This window comes from Hippocampus bargibanti, linkage group LG11, assembly GCF_051943395.1.
Source record: "Hippocampus bargibanti isolate YZ-2025 linkage group LG11, ASM5194339v1, whole genome shotgun sequence".
In the NCBI taxonomy this organism is placed as follows: domain Eukaryota; kingdom Metazoa; phylum Chordata; class Actinopteri; order Syngnathiformes; family Syngnathidae; genus Hippocampus; species Hippocampus bargibanti.
In genome coordinates, this window is record NC_142744.1 from 17,989,589 (window position 1) to 18,010,113 (window position 20,525).

The 20,525-nt window shown below is 43.2% G+C and overlaps 1 protein-coding gene across 3 annotated transcripts; it reads right to left on the bottom strand.

The window, feature by feature from the left end:
* Positions 1 to 30: 30 nt before the first annotated feature.
* Positions 31 to 18,397, bottom strand: ripk1l (receptor (TNFRSF)-interacting serine-threonine kinase 1, like). 3 transcript variants are annotated; one of them, XR_016116357.1, is made up of 11 exons: positions 17,954 to 18,397; positions 16,883 to 17,039; positions 16,662 to 16,799; positions 15,639 to 15,870; positions 14,040 to 14,189; positions 13,866 to 13,942; positions 13,706 to 13,781; positions 12,343 to 12,912; positions 12,111 to 12,260; positions 3,144 to 3,467; positions 31 to 3,055 (listed from the first exon to the last, which is right to left on the bottom strand). XR_016116357.1 is itself a non-coding variant. In XM_089007433.1 (10 exons), the coding sequence occupies exons 1-10, from the start codon at positions 18,112 to 18,114 to the stop codon at positions 9,930 to 9,932; spliced, it is 2,007 nt and encodes a 668-aa protein (XP_088863559.1). In that variant the 5' UTR covers positions 18,115 to 18,393; the 3' UTR covers positions 9,567 to 9,929. The 3 variants fall into 3 exon arrangements, 2 of the variants coding, with proteins under 2 accessions (XP_088863559.1, XP_088863560.1); XM_089007433.1 differs by lacking the exons at positions 31 to 3,055; positions 3,144 to 3,467 and adding an exon at positions 9,567 to 10,225 and having other exon boundaries at positions 17,954 to 18,393; XM_089007434.1 differs by lacking the exons at positions 31 to 3,055; positions 3,144 to 3,467 and adding an exon at positions 9,568 to 10,225 and having other exon boundaries at positions 17,958 to 18,089.
* Between the last annotated feature and the right edge of the window lie 2,128 nt (positions 18,398 to 20,525).

The following is a 20,525-nucleotide window of genomic DNA, read 5'->3' on the forward strand; positions in this document are numbered from 1 at the left end:
TCTTTAAATCTCACATTTTTTCTCACTTTAGTTTTCACTGTTTTTAATAATGCCAGGTCAGTATTTTTTTTCCCCTCTTCATTTGAAATCCCTCATGAGGGTTGCGGCCGTGCTGGAGAACTATACCTGTTGTGTTCGGGCAGTAGGTGGGGTACACCCTTGAATGGGTTGCCATCCAGATGCACAAAACACAGACACAAACAACCCCACCCCTAAGGACAATTTAAGGACAACCGTCAAACAGTCGTTTGCATTTGACAACAGTCAAATGCAAAACACCAATAAAAATGAGTTAAAATGTCCCAAAACTACTTCAAAATGACCTCGGAGATGACGAGTTTCAGAAGGTCCCGCCCACTTGTTCATGACGTCACGCCAGGACGTATTGCCTTGGTCTAGAATCAAAACAATGGCTTCAGATTTGGAGAAGATGCTTTCTTGTTACTCACCCAGTTACGAATATGATTCAAATCAGTGATGTGCGGTCAGGAGAGGCAGTCAGTGCCTCACCTGTCATCATGGAAAGCTGTCATGGAAATATCAAATGAAAAAATAAACAGTTGCATGTATTTAGTGATTTTTACTTGAAAGTTCTTGTCCGTTTAACTTCACTGATGCGGGCGTGCACGGGGGAATCTCGGCCTGTTCCTTTTGAAATATTTTCAAAGTGTTTGAGCTCCAGCAAGACGGCGAGGAGAGAAAATGTTCTGATTCTAATTTGCAATGAAACAATACCATCGATGAAACAGTCGAATGTCAGTGACATTTTAACAAGCCCCATGTTAACGTTAGCATTGTAGCAGTTGAGGAATGAGAACACACGGTCGATTGGAGTACGTCTTTATTCCAACTGCTAACAAGTAGAAAGAGAGCCAAAATGGAAACTGCAGTGAAATATATGTGATATAAACCCGCCCCCTCCCGTACACCTGCTGGGTGAGATGTCTGGTCCCAGTGCCCGCCACACAGCCCTCTCCAGAACACCCAGAAGGACAGTCAAGGCGAAAATCTTGCAGGGGGCTTGACCAGCCTGCCACAACGACTATGCAGTCCGTCGTTCGGTGGTGAAGGTGAAATTGCTCGGGCAGGTGATCCGGGTGAGAACTGAGTGGGGGAACGACACTCAACCCTGGCATGCCGCGGAGAGGCTGGAGGTTTTGGAGGGCGTCCGCGACGTGGGACCTGGGCCGGCGAAACATCCTCGCCTGCAATTATGTGAGCCGGCTTGAGTCTGTCTATTGAAATGCCATCCCTTCTCCCATTTCGAGCACAAAAGTCTTTTCCCTGTGTTCGAGCACTCTAAACGGGCCATCATACGGCGGCCGGAGGGGAGAGCGGTGGGCATCATGACGCACAAAGACGAAACGGGCTGACCTAAGAGCAGACGGAACGAATATTTTGGGGACGCCGTGGTGAAATGGTGCTGGAGCCAGGGGCTCCCCTGGCAAAAGGGGGAAAGAAGGTGCACCCGAAGCCTCAGGCAGAAATTCACCAGGGATGCGGAGTGGCTGACCGAGTACTAACTCTGCCGGAGCGGTGTTAAGGTCTTCTTTAGGAGCTGAACGTAACCTGAGCAGGACCCACGGAAGCCGGTCAACCCAGTTACCGTCCGATAGTGCGGCCCGTAGCGCGGCTTTAAGTGACCAGTGGAAACGTTCACACATCCCGTTAGCCTGTGGGTGATAGGCCATAGTGCGGTGTACCTGCACACCCAAGGACTGCGCCATGGCTGACCAGAGCTCGGACACAAACTGGGGGCCTCTGTCCGAAGTGATATCGGACGGCGTGCCGAAACGTGCGACCCAGGATGACAGAAATGCGCGGGCAATGTCTGTCGAGGTTGTGGAGGACAGGGGGACAGCTTCCGGCCACCTAGTGGTCCGATCGACCATAGTGAGGAGATATGTGCAACCCTGCGAAGGAGGGAGGGGACCGACCAGGTCCACATGGACGTGGTCAAATCTCCTGGCCGGAATCGGAAAAGTTTCTAGGTTCGCCCGGGTGTGCCTGTGGACTTTGGCGCGCTGACATGCCACGCATGCAGCTGCCCACTTCCTGACGTCCTTTCTTAACCCAGGCCAGACAAACTTGGCCCCAAGTACAGTAAAGTCTCGTTATATCGATATCGGATATATCGATAGTCCCGGTTATATCGATACTATTTCTATGCACGCACGGAGAAAATTACATGCAAACAGGGTCGGATATATCGATAGTCCCGGTTATATCGATATTTTTTCGGACTCCCTTGAATATCGATATAACGAGACTTTACTGTAGTTTGACTGACGCCCGGACGCCAGGGTGTGAAAGGGAATGAATTGAATCAAAAATTCGCCGACGCCACTCCTGCGGAACCACGGGACGAGTGCGACCCGTAGACACATCGCAGAGGAGAGCGGGACCCCTTCACACACTGCCACCTCCTCCAGTTTCAGGGCCGTGCCTGCTGCCTTGAGTTCGTGGATGTCCGGATCCTCAGATTGGGCCGTGGCCATCTCTGAAAAATCCACCCCGAGCTGGACTGGACACACGATCGTGCGTGACAGGCAATCGGCCACAGGGTTACATTTGCCGGCCACATGCTGAATGTCTGTTGTGAATTCGGAAATAGCCGCTAGATGCCGTTGCTGTCGGGCCGACCACGGTTCGGTCACCTTGGACATGGCGAATGTAAGGGGTTTATGATCTACGTAGGCGGTGAACCGGCGCCCCTCGAGGAGGAAACGAAAATGGCGCGTTGCAAGATAGAGTGCTAACAACTCTCTGTCGAAAACACTATACTTGCGTTCGTTATCTTGCAGCTTCCGACTGAAAAATGCAAGGGGCTGCCATTCGTTCTCCACAAGCTGCTCAACCACCGCCCCTACGGCAACATCAGACGCGTCGGTAGTCAAGGCCACCTGTGCGGTTGAGATCGGGTGGACCAGAAGAGTTGCACCCGCAAGAGCTTCCTTGGCTCGTTCAAAGGACTGCACTCGTTGTGGGGCCCACTCGACGGGTTCATTAGCCTTCTTTTTTCTCAAGGCGCCGTAGAGGGGTTGTAGGAGGTCGGCTGCGTGAGAAAGAAAACGGTTGTAAAAATTTATCATGCCCAAAAACTCCTGTAAAGCTTTAACTGTGGCTGGGCGGGGGAAATTCACCACAAGAGAGGCAGCACACGATGAGTCGTCTGTTCGTTGAGAGACGCCACAACCAGATAATATTTCGGCTCATCTGTCGTGACGCCTCGTAGGTGGAAAAGCGCTTCCACATGTTGGAACCACGAAGCCGGGTCGCTATTCCAAAACTCGGGCAGCTTCGCGGCGTAGGCGGCAGCTGCGAGCTGAGGCGCCGGTCGTGGCGGCATGGCCGTGGAAGATATCTCTTCGTCTGCTGCCATGAACATTTCGAACGTCGGGGTCACCAGTGTAGCAGTTGAGGAATGAGAACACACGGTCGATTGGAGTACGTCTTTATTCCAACTGCTAACAAGTAGAAAGAGAGCCAAAACGGAAACTGCAGTGAAATATATGTGATATAAACCCGCCCCCTCCCGTACACCTGCTGGGTGAGATGTCTGGTCCTAGTGCCCGCCAGAGCATCGACATACTTCTGTGAGAAGTATATTGCAGATAGCAAGTGTGGAAGCTTATGAGCCGTGTGCAGGCTAGCTAGCAGTAACTTCGCCTCTGGACCGGCAAATTGAATTTCATTCCGATCGTTTTCCTGGAATTTTACCAAACACGAGGAACGGAAAACCATTCATGTTAACGGTGAGTACTATCACAGTTATTTTAAATAATGAATTCTGATATTTTGTTGAAAAGTGTCCGCGTGTGCGCCCGCGCGCGCGAGCGTTTGTATGTGCGCGCGCGCGTGCGTGTGGCTCTCGCTGAAAAACATTTCTAAATATTTTACTTTTATGGCTCTCTTAGTCAAAAAGGTTCCCGACCCCTGCATTAGATAATACTAGACAACCAGAGTATGATCTATCTATCTATCTATCTATCTATCTATCTATCTATCTATCTATCTATCTATCTATCTATCTATCTATCTATCTATCTATCTATCTATCTATCTATCTATCTATCTATCTATCTATCTATCTATCTATCTACCTATCTATCTATCTATCTATCTATCTATCTATCTATCTATCTATCTATCTATCTATCTATCTATCTATCTATCTATCTTTCTATCTATCTATCCTTCCAAGTTAGAATCCTTTTGCATGCGATATTTACATGTGGCTGGCTAACATTCTCCTTGCTCATAATAGTCAATGCCATTGCTCTATGTAATCACACCCTACTTGTTGTTCTATCATGGGGAATGTCGCCAATGCGGGCCGACTAAATGCTATTTCATCATGGAGTTACACTTTCCATCAGTGCTAAAATACAAAGATGTTAATGCTGCTCCAACCTCAAAAAAAGTCAGCTGGAGCCCAGCATTCTTTATTTGTATTTAATTCGGTGATTTACCACAATCATATATTTCATCTGTGCTGTATGTCATGCATATTAGCATATTTGACAATAAAGCTGACTTTGACTTTGACCCATCCATTTTCCGTCCCAATTATTCCTCATTAGGGTCGCGGGGGGTGCTGTGCCATGCACAATCTTAACAGATAAAAGTTCAGCTCAGTTGTCAGAGCAGAATCTCTCTGACACATATGAGCAGTCTCTTAAAGTACAGTGATTTTAATGGTTTCCATAGGAAACCATTAAAATGGGAATAATCCGTTCCCGGGTTTCCATAAAATATACTTTTCAACTAAATAAGCCTTAAAACTACACACAACCTACCTTATCCTATGCATAATAAATGTGCTATGGTTAATTAAAGAAATACACTGCATTGTATCATAAAGTCACTTTATTTCCATTTGTGATGGTCATTGATGACTTGACGGAATGGCGTTGGAGGTCGAAGGTCAAAGGGACTTGCTGTTTGGAAAGAGCGGCACATTACATGAGGACTGTAATTAAAGAAATAAACTGTGCTGTAAAATAAAGCTGTATTTACCTTACCAATCATCTACCTCACAATCAGACCCAACTTCCGCGAGTCAATATTCTGGGACCTTCGCGCGCTTAAGTGCAGCATCGGAAAATACTGCTGCAATCCAACAATCAAGGTGAGACTTCAGTCAGTCCAAAGACGGACTGATGGGTTTACTTTGCCCACCTCCTCCACGCAACCGCCTGTGATAGTGCTGAACCGTCATAAAGATCCTGCTGAATGCACCGGACACTGTCCTCAAGTCTTCAGTGTTGCGAACGCAAGTGAAGTGTCCAAGGAGAAAGTCGTTCCAAGTGTGAGCCACACCAGATCACTGCTGTGCTTAACGTGTGCAAAGAGAACTCCAGATAGTTTCCATATTAATGTGGAGTTGCTTCCCGACAAAGCAAAATTGGCCTGGCCGTAATTATTTTTCAGTGTTCTATAAGACATTGAGCAATTACATAAAACACTGTTCAGGAAAGTACGATATTCTAATGATCAGGCTATAGCCATGACATTGACCTTGTTCCGCAAGTTTTAAAAGTGGACACGGTGCTGGATCGCTTATTTTAATCAACGATGGCTGTCTGTGTCCTAGAATGTATTTTTCACACTGATTTCAAAAATGACTTTCCTTATTTTTGTCGCACCAATTTTTTTACACATAAAAATGTGTCTAAAATGCCGATTTTACAATGAGTTGTACTTTTATTGATAACTATGAAGTCTAATAAAAAAAAAATCCACCTGTTGCAACAAAAGCCCTTATCCCACTCAAGGGTGACCAATTGTAACTATTGACGAAGGCGGAATAAAAATTGTTCATGTTGATTGAGTCAATAGTCATTGATGAGGAAAATTCACTTTGAGAGAGCAGGGTGCCACTGTATTGACTTGAGAAATTGGAGCCACAGTTTTGAACTCATACTGTATTTGTGGAGCTGCAGCATAAAAAATGAAAATTACTATCGAGTATGTCGATGTATTGAAAAAAATATGTGACAAAAGGTTGAAAGAGATGACGCAAATCTTCATCCAGTATGTTCAGTGAAAAAAAACTCACCTCCAATTTAAAGGACAACCGACACCTCCGAACAAGTTGTGTCCATAATTTGTAAAATAGCTTCAAATGACTTCTACTGAGCGTATTTTACAACGATTCCATCGCATATAGCCATATTTTACATTTTAAGACTCGCGCTGAATATTCCGGAGGTCTTGTTTTTGAGTTGGTGACGAGTCCTCACGTCACATCATTGAAGGAATGCCCCTGACCGAGAAAGGACACATTGTAGTAGTCCTTTCGTTCACGTCAATGCATTTTGCGGTACTTTGTTTGGTCTGAAAACTTCTGCCTCTTTTGGGTGCTACACCCCCCCCCCCCTTCGGATACCTCAAAATGACAGGGAATAAATTCTTTAATCGATTGCAAATTTCTCCACTGTGAGACTAATAAAGGCAAATCCAATCCAATCCAAACATGTACGCTTTCCTCTTCAGAACTATTTGAATCATATTCATAACTGGATGAGTAACAAGAAAGCATATTCTCCGAATCCAAAGCCATTGTTTTGATTCTCCAGCAAGGCATGACGTCTTGGCGTGACACCACGAACAAGGGGGCGGGACCTTGTGATACTGGCCACTTCCGGTTTCAAATTGAAGTACTTCTTAGACACTTTAAGTCATTTTTATTGTTTTGCATTTGACAAAAAAAAATACCATACTGCGTGTTTGGGGTATTTTAGATGCTATAAAGCGTTTTTCTGATGTCAGGAAACAAAAAAAGTGATGTTGGTTGTTCTTTAAATGGCGGGTTTCCGTGTTTAAACAAATGTAAAATTGTTTTCCACAATTGATACAACATAAAAGAAAAAAAAGTATGGTATGTATATATTTTCAAGAGAAGTCAAATATACAACAGAGATAATGTGGTCAGCTGCACACACCCTCTTATAACAATGGGTGTAGTAGCTGCATTCTGGATTTACCAGTTATGAGTATGTGCACACATCTCATTATCTCAATTGTTGTTTGGATTGAATTTACCTTTATTAGTCTCGCAGTGTAGAAATTTACATTTCACAGCAGCAGTTATGAAAGGAATGAAAGACTTCACCCTTTCAAAACATCTAATTCTGACTTCTCAAATGAATCTGACACAAACACTTGGACCACCATTAAAATGATATACATCGTGGTTTCATTCTTTTGTATTACAAAAACCTGTCACTTGAACAAGGAGTTCAGATATTTTATATTTGCTGTCAATACACATTTTTATTTAAAAAAGATCAATGCATATCATATTCAAGGAAAATGAACAATTATTTGCACTGTGACAGCTGATGATGATTCCAGGTGTCTGAAATTAGCACAGCCTGATTGTGTCTAAATTCACAGTGACACCGTGTAGATGAGTAATATGAATATGCGTTTATTTTTCCCAAGTGTTTGTGAGAAAAGTATGAAATCCAGATGGTCAAATGTGACAAATAGCAAATGAAAAATAGGCAGCATGGCATTTGTTCATAGGGCCAGCAATTTAATGGACAGGAGACACTGCGAAACTGAAACCACATGCCAAATGTTTCATAGAAAGAAAACATGACGGCAAAGGCTCCTAGTCTGACATACACCAGTGTATATATATATATATATATATATATATATATATATATATATAAAATCCGCGTCTCACCCACCATGGGTGGTGTCTGTCCCCCATTTTAGCTCGGGTCCTCTACCAGAGGCCAGGAAGCCTGAGGGTTCTGCGCAGTATCCGTGCTGTTCCCAGCACTGCGCTTTTCTGGACCGAGATATCCGATGTTGTTCCCGGGATCTGTTGCAACCACTCGTTGAGTTTGGGGGTCACTGCCCCGAGTGCTCCGACAACCACAGGCACGACTGTCACCTTTACCTTCCAGGCTCTCTCCAGCTCCTCGGTATTTCTCCATTTTCTCATGTTCCTTCTTTTTGATGTTTCCATCACTCGGGACCGCTACATCCACGACAACGGCTTTCCTTTCCCCTTTATCTATGACCACGATATCTGGTTGGTTGGCCATTACCATCTTGTCAGTCTGTATCTGGAAGTCCCACAGGATCTTTGCTCGGTCATTCTCCACCACCTTGGGAGGCGTTTCCCATTTTGACCTTGGGGTTTCCAGTCCATACTGCGCACAGATGTTTCGGTAGACTATGCCAGCCACCTGGTTATGGCGCTCCATGTAGGCTTTCCCTGCCAGTATCTTACACCCTGCAGTTATGTGTTGGATTGTCTCAGGTGCCTCTTTGCACAACCTACACCTTGGGTCTTGTCTGGTGTGGTATATCCCCGCCTCTATGGCTCTGGTGTTCAGGGCCTGCTCTTGGGCAGCCAGGATGAGTGCCACTGTGCTGTCCTTTAGGCCAGCCCTCTCTGGCCACTGATAGGACTTCTTGAGATCAGCCACTTCTGCTATGGTAGGGGCTTTTCCTCCCATGATTGTCCCTCTTCATATATATATATATATATATATATATATATATATATATATATATATATATATATATATATATATATATATATATATATATATATACATACATATATACACCAGAAAATACGGTACATGTGTGTAAGTCGCACCGGAGTATAAGGCACACGTTCAGTGAATGAAAAAAAGTTTTCCAAATATAAGGCACACCGCATTGTAAGGTGCTATAGTGAGAGGCTGGGTTACACACTACTGTACTTCTTTGACAGGGAAATGGCGTCGGTGGCTGGTGACAGTAGTTGCGAGGCCTGTTGTGGCTCGCAACTACTGTTGTTATTACTTCACATATAAGGCGCAGCGGGGTATAAGGCACAGGGTCATCTCTTGAAAAAAAAGAAGGCTTTTGGGTGCGCCTTGTACAGTGGTACCTCGGTTCTCAAACCCTCACTGTTCGAACAAATCGGTGTTCGAACAAAATATTCGAGATATTCTTGCTTCGGTGTTCGAACGCCAATAGCGCACTGTTGTCGCGTGCGGGCGTGCAACGTTTGCATTGTGTTGCCTGCTTAACACTACGAGGACTCCACTTTCTCAGCGGGTTTCAAAACTCTGAAGTACACTTTTGAGTCAGGGTGTAGTCCGAAGCAGGCTTCTGATTGGCCGCCGGTGCCGAGTATGCAAATTGCCAAACGAACGTTCGAAGACGTGAAAAATTATGACACATGTTTGTTAAATCCTCTCGCAAATTGCCAAACGAACGTTCGTTTGGCAATTTGCATACTCTGCACCGGCAGCCAATGAGAAGCATGATTCGGACTACACCCTGACTCAAAAGTGTACTTCAGAGTTTTGAAACCCGCTGAGAAAGTGGAGTCAACGTGGCTCGTTTGGCGAGGTGATCGCGAACCGTATAAATGCCCCGTGTCCGTGATTAGAGAATTGACAGCAGATGGAGAATGGTCGGGAGAGGCAGCCCCCCCCCCACCCCCCACCCCCCGCTGTCAACTCGCAAGTGATGGGAGCAAAGGGGTGGTTTCGGTGTTCGAAAAAAAAAAAAAAAAAAATCAAAAAAAAAAAAAAAAAAAAAAAAATAAAAATCTCTTTTTGAACAGGGTCCTGGAACGAATTATGGTCGAGAACCGAGGTACCACTGTACACCGGAAAATACAGTACATATAAATATATAAACAGATGTGTGCCAATGATGCTTCACCCTGAGTGCATATCTGGCTTTCATTTGTGGAAATATATACAGTATCTATTTGTTCTAGCCATGTTTGTGTGTTCTCACGTTTTAGAAAACTGTTTAGATGTTGGTACGTGCACTTTTGTCTCACAAGCAATATTCTGAAACAAGAGTTGAACAATTTTCAACATGGCTCTACACCAATTAAAACACATGACGAAGGAGAAGCACATCAACCCCACTGGGGAACTCCACACGACAGAATTTCATGAGCTACTGGTAGAAGCGCATATGTTCAGTATTTTCTGAATGACATCAACGTCTATGACGCCTTCAAGAGCGTGGCAGAGCTTCCCAATTGTGCAGCCAAGGCTTCCTTCTTTCATTTTCCAGCGTTGCAGCGTCTGGTGCACCATCTCCGCCAAGCCATCCAGGGAGAAGTCATGCTCGATGGTCTCTATTTCCACATCGCTCAAACCCAGACGCCGTGCGTACAACTTCCATTTGGCGCCAATGTTTTTCCTCAAAACTTCAAGGTGCTCTTCAGTCACAGCGCACATCTCTTCACGTGAAAGGGGAAAGTAAAGCAAGTTTCATCACTATTGTACAGTTAAGCACCTTAAAATGTGGTGTTCCACAAGGATCCATCATTGATCCCATATGTTTTATGTCTGATATTTGGAGTAATCTAAATGAAGAGTCCAGCTTTTAACTCATATATCAAGGCCATTATTTGGGTTAATGCAACATTCAATATGTATACCGTTAAAGGGGTAGTCAACCCCCCAAAATTGTCCCTCGGTGTGATTGTTAATGCGAATGATTGTTTGTCTGCGATTGACTGGCAACCAGTTCAGGGTGGACCCTGCCTACTAAATTTTACTGCTTTGCTCATTTTCCGCATACACAATACAGGCATTTATGAGAATGCCGTGTTTAGTTTCAAGGAGCTGCAAAGAACATTATTGTCAAGAAAATGTGTGGGTTGTTTTAAACATCTGCTTTACTCGTAACTCATTCACTGCATCATTCAGGAATTGAAAAGCAGGACGTGGAACGCCATTCCCAAATTTGTTCAGGTTTTGATTTTTCTTGCCTTGCCGATAATGCTCTGATCAGACCTCTGGCAATGTTTTTCTCTCCCACGAGGGGGCAGCATTTGCCTTTTGTACAGCCGCCCCCATTTCAGATAACTCCAGAACGATATGCAGTGATACCTCAGTTTACGAACGCTTTAGCCCACGAACTTTTCGCCTTACAAACATTAAATTTGCGAGGATATAATCTTGGCAGATGAACTAGTTTTCAGCGGATGAACCAAACCACACAGCGCCACGGTGGCTGGCGGACTAGTTTTCAGCAGATGAACACCAAACCACACGGTTGAACAGCGCCATGGTGGCTGGGGGACTAGTTTTCGTCAACACCTTTGAGTGCGGACGTGGTTTATGATCGACTGAGTACTTTTGCTATTATAGGACCGCAAAAGACCCTACCACAAGCTAGTGTTAAGCCGAAGAGGACACAAAAGAAAATTACGGTCGAGCAGAAGAATGAGATCATCAAAAGCTCAAACGAGGTGTGCGTTTGTGTGACATAGAGTCCCAGTACCAGTACGCGAGGTCGACCGTTGCTACGTGCGGCTAATGGTGTTTCTGTGTTGCCTAAGCAAACGGTCTCAGGCAATAGAAGAGGTTGAAAAACTTCCGTGACTTTGGATTAACAAAAAGCAGCTAGCAGGGTGAGTGAGGGTTTTATCGCCGAGAAAGCATGGCAATTTCACTCGGATAGCATCAAGAGGCAACTAGATCAACGACCATCACAAAGGTAAATAAAACGACTTTATTATTACAGTAGTTTATTTAATTACAATACAATAGCACATTTATTATACATAAATAAGGTATATTTGAGTAGATTTAATAATAATAATAATAATAATAATACATTTAATTTCTAAGCGCCTTTCAAAACTCTCAAGGACCCTTTACAGTCACTGGATTTTTTTTTTGTGCGGGTGAGCAGTGAATGCCATTCGCGCCAGCGTTCTAGAAAATTATGTTTTATGTGGATCTGGCAACAGATTCTTCTCATTTTGAATGGTTTCTTATGGGAAATAAATGTTTGGCAAATGAACTTTTCACCTCACACACACTTTCTGGGAACCAATTAAGTTCGTGAGCTAAGGTATCACTGTACTGTAAATTTTTTTCTGATGAAAGAAGAGAGTCTGGTTTCTTACGCTGCATTGAATGTTAATGTAGTCCTAAAACTCAATATTCTGTGGGTCCTGCAATTTGAGTGAAAATGACAAGAACCCTGTCACTGGAGTGGACACATTTTTGCACATTATCTGGCAGTGAATGAGTTAAGGATCTCGAAAAAAATCCAGTTTCCATTCATGTAAATACACTGGTATACAACCAAAATGAAATAACAGGATTTACCATATTTCTGAATTCCTTCCCTGAGCTGAGAGCCGGTCCACAAGTTTCCCGGAAGACATGAAAAGCATTGAGTGGGATCGCAGTTGTGGATACTGAGGCTGTTGTTGTTGCCAATCTGGATCCCCCTTGCATTACTGATGCAAAGAGAGCCTTCGAGATCAAGACAAGTTATGTTAGCGGCATCAGAAATTGTCATCTCATGTCCATTGCGGCTGTTCAAAATCAGGTCTACCTGTCCATGTATCGGAATCTTGTAACACACCACCCTTCTTTGAGTTGCCAGCATACCCTGATGTTTCAGACACCGAAGAGGTAGGCCAGGACTGCTGGCGGATATAGTGGGAATCTGGATGTTGCTGATTGAAAGGTGGCAAGGAACTCACACTGGTAGATGTTTGTAAGAGGGATGACTTTGGCGTGGAAGCACTCATTGATTCGTGGAGGCGAGCAGAAGGATGATACCGAGCGTCTTCCTGGCTGCTTGGCTGCACAGGTTCCGCTTTTGTCCAGGAATGAACAGAGGACACAAAAGGTGTGTTGTGCTCCGGTTGGCGAACACTGTTATTTGGAACACTAGACAGGATATTTGCCTGGCTATTGAAAATGTCGGAGTGGCTATCACATCTGTAGCTGCCATGTCTGTGATAGTCTAACTCTTGTTGCAGTTTCTCCTCCAAGGAGACATCCGGGGCTGCCTCGGAGTCTATATTTGTTTCATTTGAGATGGCATCAATGTCCTCAATGCTGGCTTCAACCGGCCCATTGACACGTTTGTCTGTGCTCTCCAGAAAGGCTGGACAATCTATAACGTAAGAACAATTCACATTTTTTTATTTCTGAGCATACGCAGAATTTCACATCAACAGCAGTTCATACAATTGATATCAATTCATTGAGTTCATCCACATCAGCGATGCGGCAGGTTTAGCGGCTAGAGGTTTTTTTCACCTTATTTGAATCTTAAGTTTAGTTAAGAGCCATGTGTTCTTCTTCCTTTTTATTCTCAATACATTTTAATGTAGTACAATATAAAATAAAATTTCAAAAGTAAAATTTGTTGAGTGAAATACATTCATTTTAACAAACATGACTTGACCTTCTGAAAATCATTTTACAATCTACTTCTCTGGATTCAAAAAAAATATTGTCCACTCCTAATATGTAACATTCCACTTTTAATAATAATAATACGCATTTTTCAAAACTCTCAAGGATACTTTACAGTCACAGGATAGGTTTTTCATCGGGTGAACTTTTATAATTGTAAACTTGGGCTTGTTGTTAGCCGTTCACTAAATCCATTAAAATTATAGAAAATAAAATCTGATTTTTTTTCCACATTTTGCAGTGATAGTAGAAATTACTTTTGGCGTATTCTGACATATCATATCACACATATTTTACCAAACCCACATTACAAATATGAATATATTTATTGATTCAATATTTGTTCCCAAAAAGCAAACATTTTTGCCAGAAACTGATTCAATAAAATTGTTGAGCATCATTCTAATCCATCAACATATAAATTATCCACTGATGGAATAATATCAAATGACTTTATTCAAGATGCCAGGACAGCCATTTGTGCTTACCTGTTGAAATACATTCATCAGTCATTGATAGAGACTTCATTTTGTCGACAAGCTGATCTGGGCCTTCGTACAGAGCCTGCATTCCAAAAAATTAAAACGAGTCGATCTTAACGTCATCCAGGTGTGGACATAATAATCCAAATGTATGCAATAAATTCACCTGCAGATGGACTACATCTTTTTCCACATTTGGTGCAAGCGCTGCCTCATAGAAGGGACGAAATTGGTTGTAGCACTCTGTTAGGAAAAGAGTTGATGTACGAAGCAAGAGGTGGCACTTCTGAAAATAAGTCTATTCTTGGATGATGTTTTAACAATGTGGTGTCTTGCCTACCTAAAAATGTCGGTCGTTCTATTGCATTGTGTGCCCAGCACATCAGCATGAGGTCTACAATGTCTGCCGGCGTGTTGTCCGGGATGAGGTCCATCGCTGGGCGGTTGCCATTGCGGACACACTGGCTGATTTGATCTTCATTCCTGGCATCTGGACAGAGAGAAAAGAAAATGCCTGGTTTGATCTTGGTTGTCATGCTATTCAAGTGAACCACTGTTAATTTCTAAGCTAAAGAAAACCGTCTTACTCACTGTATTTAGATTTCCAGAGCTATTACTCTCCAAAATATGGGGGTGTTTAACTTTCTGGTGAAATGTGAAGATGAACCAAAAGCACACTAACTTGTACAAGTGAACTTAATTTGGCCTTATGCACAATTTTGAATGTCCAACTGTTCATCAATGTTTCAGTATTTTTTTTCGGTATGTCATCTTCATCACCATAGGCTAGTGGGCTTTAGAACAATTAATCAGAATCAGAATACCTTTATTCGTCCCACAATGGGGAAATTTGCAGTCCACAGCAGCAATTGAAAAGGGATGGAGTTGGGGTGGGGTGAAAGGATAGAAAACAAGATATTCTAAGCATAACAAAATAAAAATGTCAACTTTATACTGTGCAAATGTAAATGTGCAAAACCGTTCCATAAGAGAAAACAAACTGTACATAGTGCAGAATCAAGAAATGCATTTTGATATATTGCAACAACCCATATTTACAAGTGTCCAGTTTTGTTTTTTTCCTTTTTTCTTTTTTTTTCACATGTGATCATTGAGAATTGTGAAGCCTGACAGCAGTCGGTAGGAACGAGCGGCGGTACCTCTTCTTCTTGCAGCGCGGGTGTAATAGTCTCTGGCTAAAGGAGCTACCCAGTGCTGTCAGGGTGGGCAGGAGGGGGTGGGAGGGGCTGTCCATAATAGCTTTTAGTTTAGCTAGCGTCCGTCTGTTGCCCACCTCCTCCAGAGAGTTCAGCGAGCAGCCCACGACAGAACTGGCCCGCTTGACAAGGCGCTCCAGTCTTTTCCTGTCCCGGGTGGTGATGCTGCCTGACCAGCAGACAATGCCATAGTGGATGGCTGATGCCACCACAGAGTCATAGAAAGTCTTTAGGAGTGACCCCTGAACTCCAAAAGACCTCAGTTTCCTGAGTAGGAAGAGGCGACTCTGTCCCTTTTTGATTAGGGCATCCGTGTTTGTTGTCCAGTCCAGTTTATTGTTGAGAGTGACACCCAGGTACTTGTAGGAGGTCACCCTCTCAATGTCCGAACCCTGGATGTTCAATGGTGCAGGTGAGGATTGTTTCCTGCAGAAGCCTTAAAGCCTTAAAGACAGACGTCTAAGATTATGATAGGGGTGAGGTCAGCGATGATGATCCATATCAAGCGTGCCAACCACCCCCTCAAGCTTTTAGAATTATAACAAAGTATTTGGAAGGTTTTCCAAGTGCGTACAAAACAGAGATAAAGTCCATTATCGGAAATTTGAAAATCAAGACATAGCTGGTGGGCCGTCAGCTTCAATAGTGAAGAAAATAGTACAAATTCAATGAAAACAAATATGTCATGTTGTATTTTGGTCATTCAAAAACAGCCATCTTACTTGCATATGGCTCTTTCCCTGTGACGATCACCCAGACCACAATTGCAAAGCTGTAGACATCAGACTTCTCAGTGGAGATGGCATGGACACTCTGCAGGTGCTCAGGCGCCATGTAGCTTAGCGTGCCCGCAGCCCTCGTCCTGACTGACACGCCTAGGCGACTTTTCTTTAGGGATTCCTCCTTGGTGAGTTTACTCCACGTCTTGCAGGTGGCAAGGCCAAGGTCTGCAATCTGGCCAATGCAGAAAAGCGGTTATCTCGAGGGAGTAGCATTCAGAACCAGCCGCTATTCATGAAAATTTGGGATTTGGAGAGTCAATATTAATGAAGGATAATTTATTTTTTTTAATGAATGTAACAACAGCACCAATTCGCCATTCCGATTTCTTTTCACTATCCAATTTCAAACCAAAATAAAGCCTGTTGCCTTTAGATAAGATGTGAAGGGGGCTGAGATGTACAAAGGGGAAGTGAACCAAACATCACATTTTCGGTCATTGTTTCATGTAATGCAGGTTTTGGCTTCCAGAGAGGACAGCAGTGGCCTTAAAGAGAAAGTGTTGTAATTCCGTAAAGGTACGTTACCTACAATAGATCTGATGATCATCTGCATCGCGGTGAAAGGCAACACCACAATTTCTTAACATGGAACGTTGGAGCAGCAAATACAATGAAAACCGCAGTGGCTCAATAATTTAAACCTGCAGAACATTGTAAGATGGAGGAGGGGAAAAACAACAAACACAAAAAGTCCTGCTGCCCAAATAGGATCTATATAATTTAATATATCTAAAGGAGGATAAAAATGATTTATATATTGTCGCGATTGTGACATTGATGATGCCATATGTGATTGTTGTAGCCAACAGCAATTCCTGAGTGCATGTTCTCATTTTTGTGTTTTACTGTTGCCCCATTTTTAAATAAACAGCTGAAAAGTCACATGCAAGGGTATGACACTAAACAACTACGTACAATATAATAGAGCACTAAAAGCACATTACAGGATGGGCAACATTTTACCTTGATGTGAAAATCTTTGTCAATTAAAATGTTCTCCGGCTTGATGTCCTTATGTATGACTTTCCTTTCGGTGAGATACACCATCCCCTCTAAGATCTCTAAAATAATTCTCCCCTTGATTGACACCGGTACAGTGACCTACATATGTAGCAAGAAAGAGTGTATTAGACTTCATCATAAACTATAAAATATACAAACAATGGACCAGGCGCAGCATTCACCGTCTCCAGCATAGCCAGCAGGTTTCCTCTTGGCATCAACTCCATGACCAAAGAGCAGCCTCGCTCCTCCATGATGACGCCGAGCAACCTGACCACACGCTTGTGGTTCAGGCTCGCCATGATGCTACCTTCCTCGAGCAGAGAACTCTTGCTCTCCCTGGATTTATTTGGGCAGAATGGAGGAGATTCAAATGATTGCAGAATACAGTATTGTGCTCATATCCACCAGCCACCAATGCTGACTATGATGGCCCCGGGCAGATTCATTTGATATGGCAGAAAACAAAGGAGACAGGATTGGCCCAAAACAAAACAAAACATGCTCAAACTGAACACAATGTGAGTTGAAGTAATTTGACTTATACGAAGACAACAGCCGATGTTACATTTAGATTTGAGATGGAAGGAGGTGGAATGGGTGTAGCAGATTAGTTTTGGTTTCACTATGAACTGCAATAAGGAAGTAAACACAAGATTCATTCAGATATTGTTTGCATTCATTGTCGGGTCACAGCGTCAGCAGAGAAGCCCAGACTTTGACCTCCTCAATCACTTCTACCAATTCTTCAACTGAAACCCTGAGACACAGGCTCTCCAGCGTGTTCAGGGTCATGCCCAAGGCCCCCAGGCAGTGGCACATAGCCAGACAGAGAGAGCCCAGAAACATGTAAAAGAAACCCATTTCGGAATGCCATGTCTACTGAGCAGGTTTCTGAGCTGGGGATCAGATCCCAAAGTCCCCATCTTAATACAGGCAGCCCATGACTTGGGCAAAGAACCCATGTTAAATTTTCTGGTTGAAAGCCCCATGGGCGTCTGACTGGCCGCTAGGCGCTTGTCAGTGAGGCCAGCCTCCAGATTGAGACAACATAGGGGAAGTTGGATCAAATTCTTCCTTGTCTAAATATACGTATATCTAAATATTTTCTCAAAAACCAAATCATTAATGGAAATAACCAGTGGCCTTTCTTGTAGCATTCCGACTGGCAAATGATCCAAATTTCAGCGTGCATGCTGGAAAGTGGAAATCCCCCGTGGAATCATGTAAAATACATAATGAAAATAACTTACTCACTGCGAAGAAGGCCAGTGTACATGGTCTTCATCACCACAGTACCGAGGCGTACATGATAGCACAGGTACACCTCTCCAAAACCTCCGTCGTCCAGGTGTTCTTTTCGAATCATGTCTGTCGCTCGCAGCTGGAGCGAAGAAGGTGGCGCGGTGGCCATGATTTCACTTTATGCTAACTCGAAACGTGTAATAATATCGTAACAAAAAGAAAGCTCTCGCGGAAGGATATCGTGTCATGTGAAAGCGAGGCAGAATGCGACCAAATGTTTTGACCCCGACACAAATGTTAAGCTAGTTCCCGTGACGCTACGCAACCACGGTCCTAAAAGCAACAAACACATTGGTGAAAAAAGAGGGCACAAATGGCATGAGAACTGCTATTTGATAGCGCTCGGCTTCCTGGAATTGCTGAAGTGACGTGTATAAAAAAGACAAAAAAAGTTACGTATCTACAAACTGCAGCCAGTCATTGAAGTCGATCCCAGAGCAGGACAGCGAGTTGCGCCGCTTCACTTTCTGTTTAATAATGAAGTACACCAGTGGTTCCAACCTTTTCAGGAGTACCGAACCCAACCAGTTAATATGCACACACTCATCTAACCCCTCATGAGTGAAGAGATAAAATTATCTCTTCACTCATATATATATATATATATATATATATATATATATATATATATATGTAACGGAGTAAGACAGTCACTGTTGTGACACCCGTCACATATATATATATATATATATATATATATATATATATATATATATATTGGATTTGCCTTTATTAGTCTCACAGTGGAGAAATTTACATTTCACAGCAGCAAAGTGATGAAAGGAATGAAAGTAGAAAAACAAAATACATGAGGTGCTGGAAAGGCAGCCACTCTCGGGGCGCCGTCTTGAAGTCAAAAGAACAAAAAAAAAAAACTAAATAACAAATAATATGACAGCATAGATGCAATATGACAGCAATATGACAAAACAAAGACACAGAGAGACATTCATTCTTCAGGACTTGCTGTACCCTCTTTGTGATGACATGAAGCAGATGAAAGAGGAGAGGATCAAAGCGTCTTTCCACCAGTGGATCAGGGACATCATGGTGGAATGTGCACGTCGACTACAAGCTAAATGTTGAAAGCAAACACGCAGCTGTAGCATCCATTGACGAAAAGAGATTGTCTCACATCTCCTGTTCCACATAAATCTGCTTCAATTCCAAGCCGCAACAGTTCCCCATACGCATCGGCGCTCTGCGCAGACGCTCCTTTCTTCTTATCGCGGGTTCCTCAAGCCATGCATCCATCCAGCCGCAGACTGTCCAACAGCACTGACCTTCCACTGAACAAAGCGGGGCTGTGAAGATGCTGCCCATTACAGGCGCAAAAAAGCACAATGGCCCCTTTGGTGTCGAGCGATGGCAGTCGAATGGCTCCGACATTCCTTCCATTCAAAAACAGTACTGGCATATCCATGCTGCCGAAAAGGCGCAACCGCTCAGCACAGTCTCCTCCTTGATGAATGTCGTGGTCAAAAATGCTGAAAAACAATCCGTATCCGTTCCACACGACGCACAACAACACAAAGTGACAAAAGAAAACACAAAACAAGACAAAAACAACAACAAAAAGCAAGGCTCATGAGAGCACTTGCTGAGCCTGCCTACTCGGGCGCCATCTTGGACTTCTTTAGATAAACATATATTTATATCTTCACTCATATATATATATATATATATATATATATATATATATATATATATATATATATATATATATATATATATATATATACAGTAAAGTCTCGTTATATCGATATTCAAGGGAGTCCGAAAAAATATCGATATAACCGGGACTATCGATATATCAGATCCTGCGCCGAACTGCATTAAACAAAAGCCGACAAAAGAGGGCAGCCAAGCGCCATATAAGAAACGGAGCTGGCCATTAGCTCCCTTTTTTTTGGGTGAGATGTTCCCCCAATGTTGCCTCAAAATGGCACATATAATTCTTTAATGATTGTAAATGCTTTAATCTTCAGAACTACAGTGTATTTGAAACATATTCATAACTGGATGTGTAACAAGATAGCATATTATCCGAATCTGAAGACATTGTTTGGATTCACAAGCAATGCAAGACGTCTTGGCGTGAAGTCATTTTTATTTGCATTTGAATAAAAAGTGACATCGGCTGTCCTTTAATACACAGTATGGAATGTTAATAATTTTCAAAATCATCGCGCTTCAGCAGACAAAACAAGAAACATTGTTGCAAAAAACGATTGCATTCATATACAGTACAGTGGACATGTACATAACACAACAGGGAAACTGCAACACTTACATCTTACTGTATTATGTATACAATTTTAAAAAGTCATCAATCTTCTTCTGCTTCCCATTTTTACCTTTTAACACAAACACTTCAATCTCGTCTGCTACACACGAGCTAGCGTCTGAAAATGGAAATGGCTCTGCTACACGGGTGCTGGGCACGTAACCAAGTCACCTGACCAAGTCGACGAATGGCGCGACTGATGGCGTGACACGTAACCAAGACACGTGACCAAG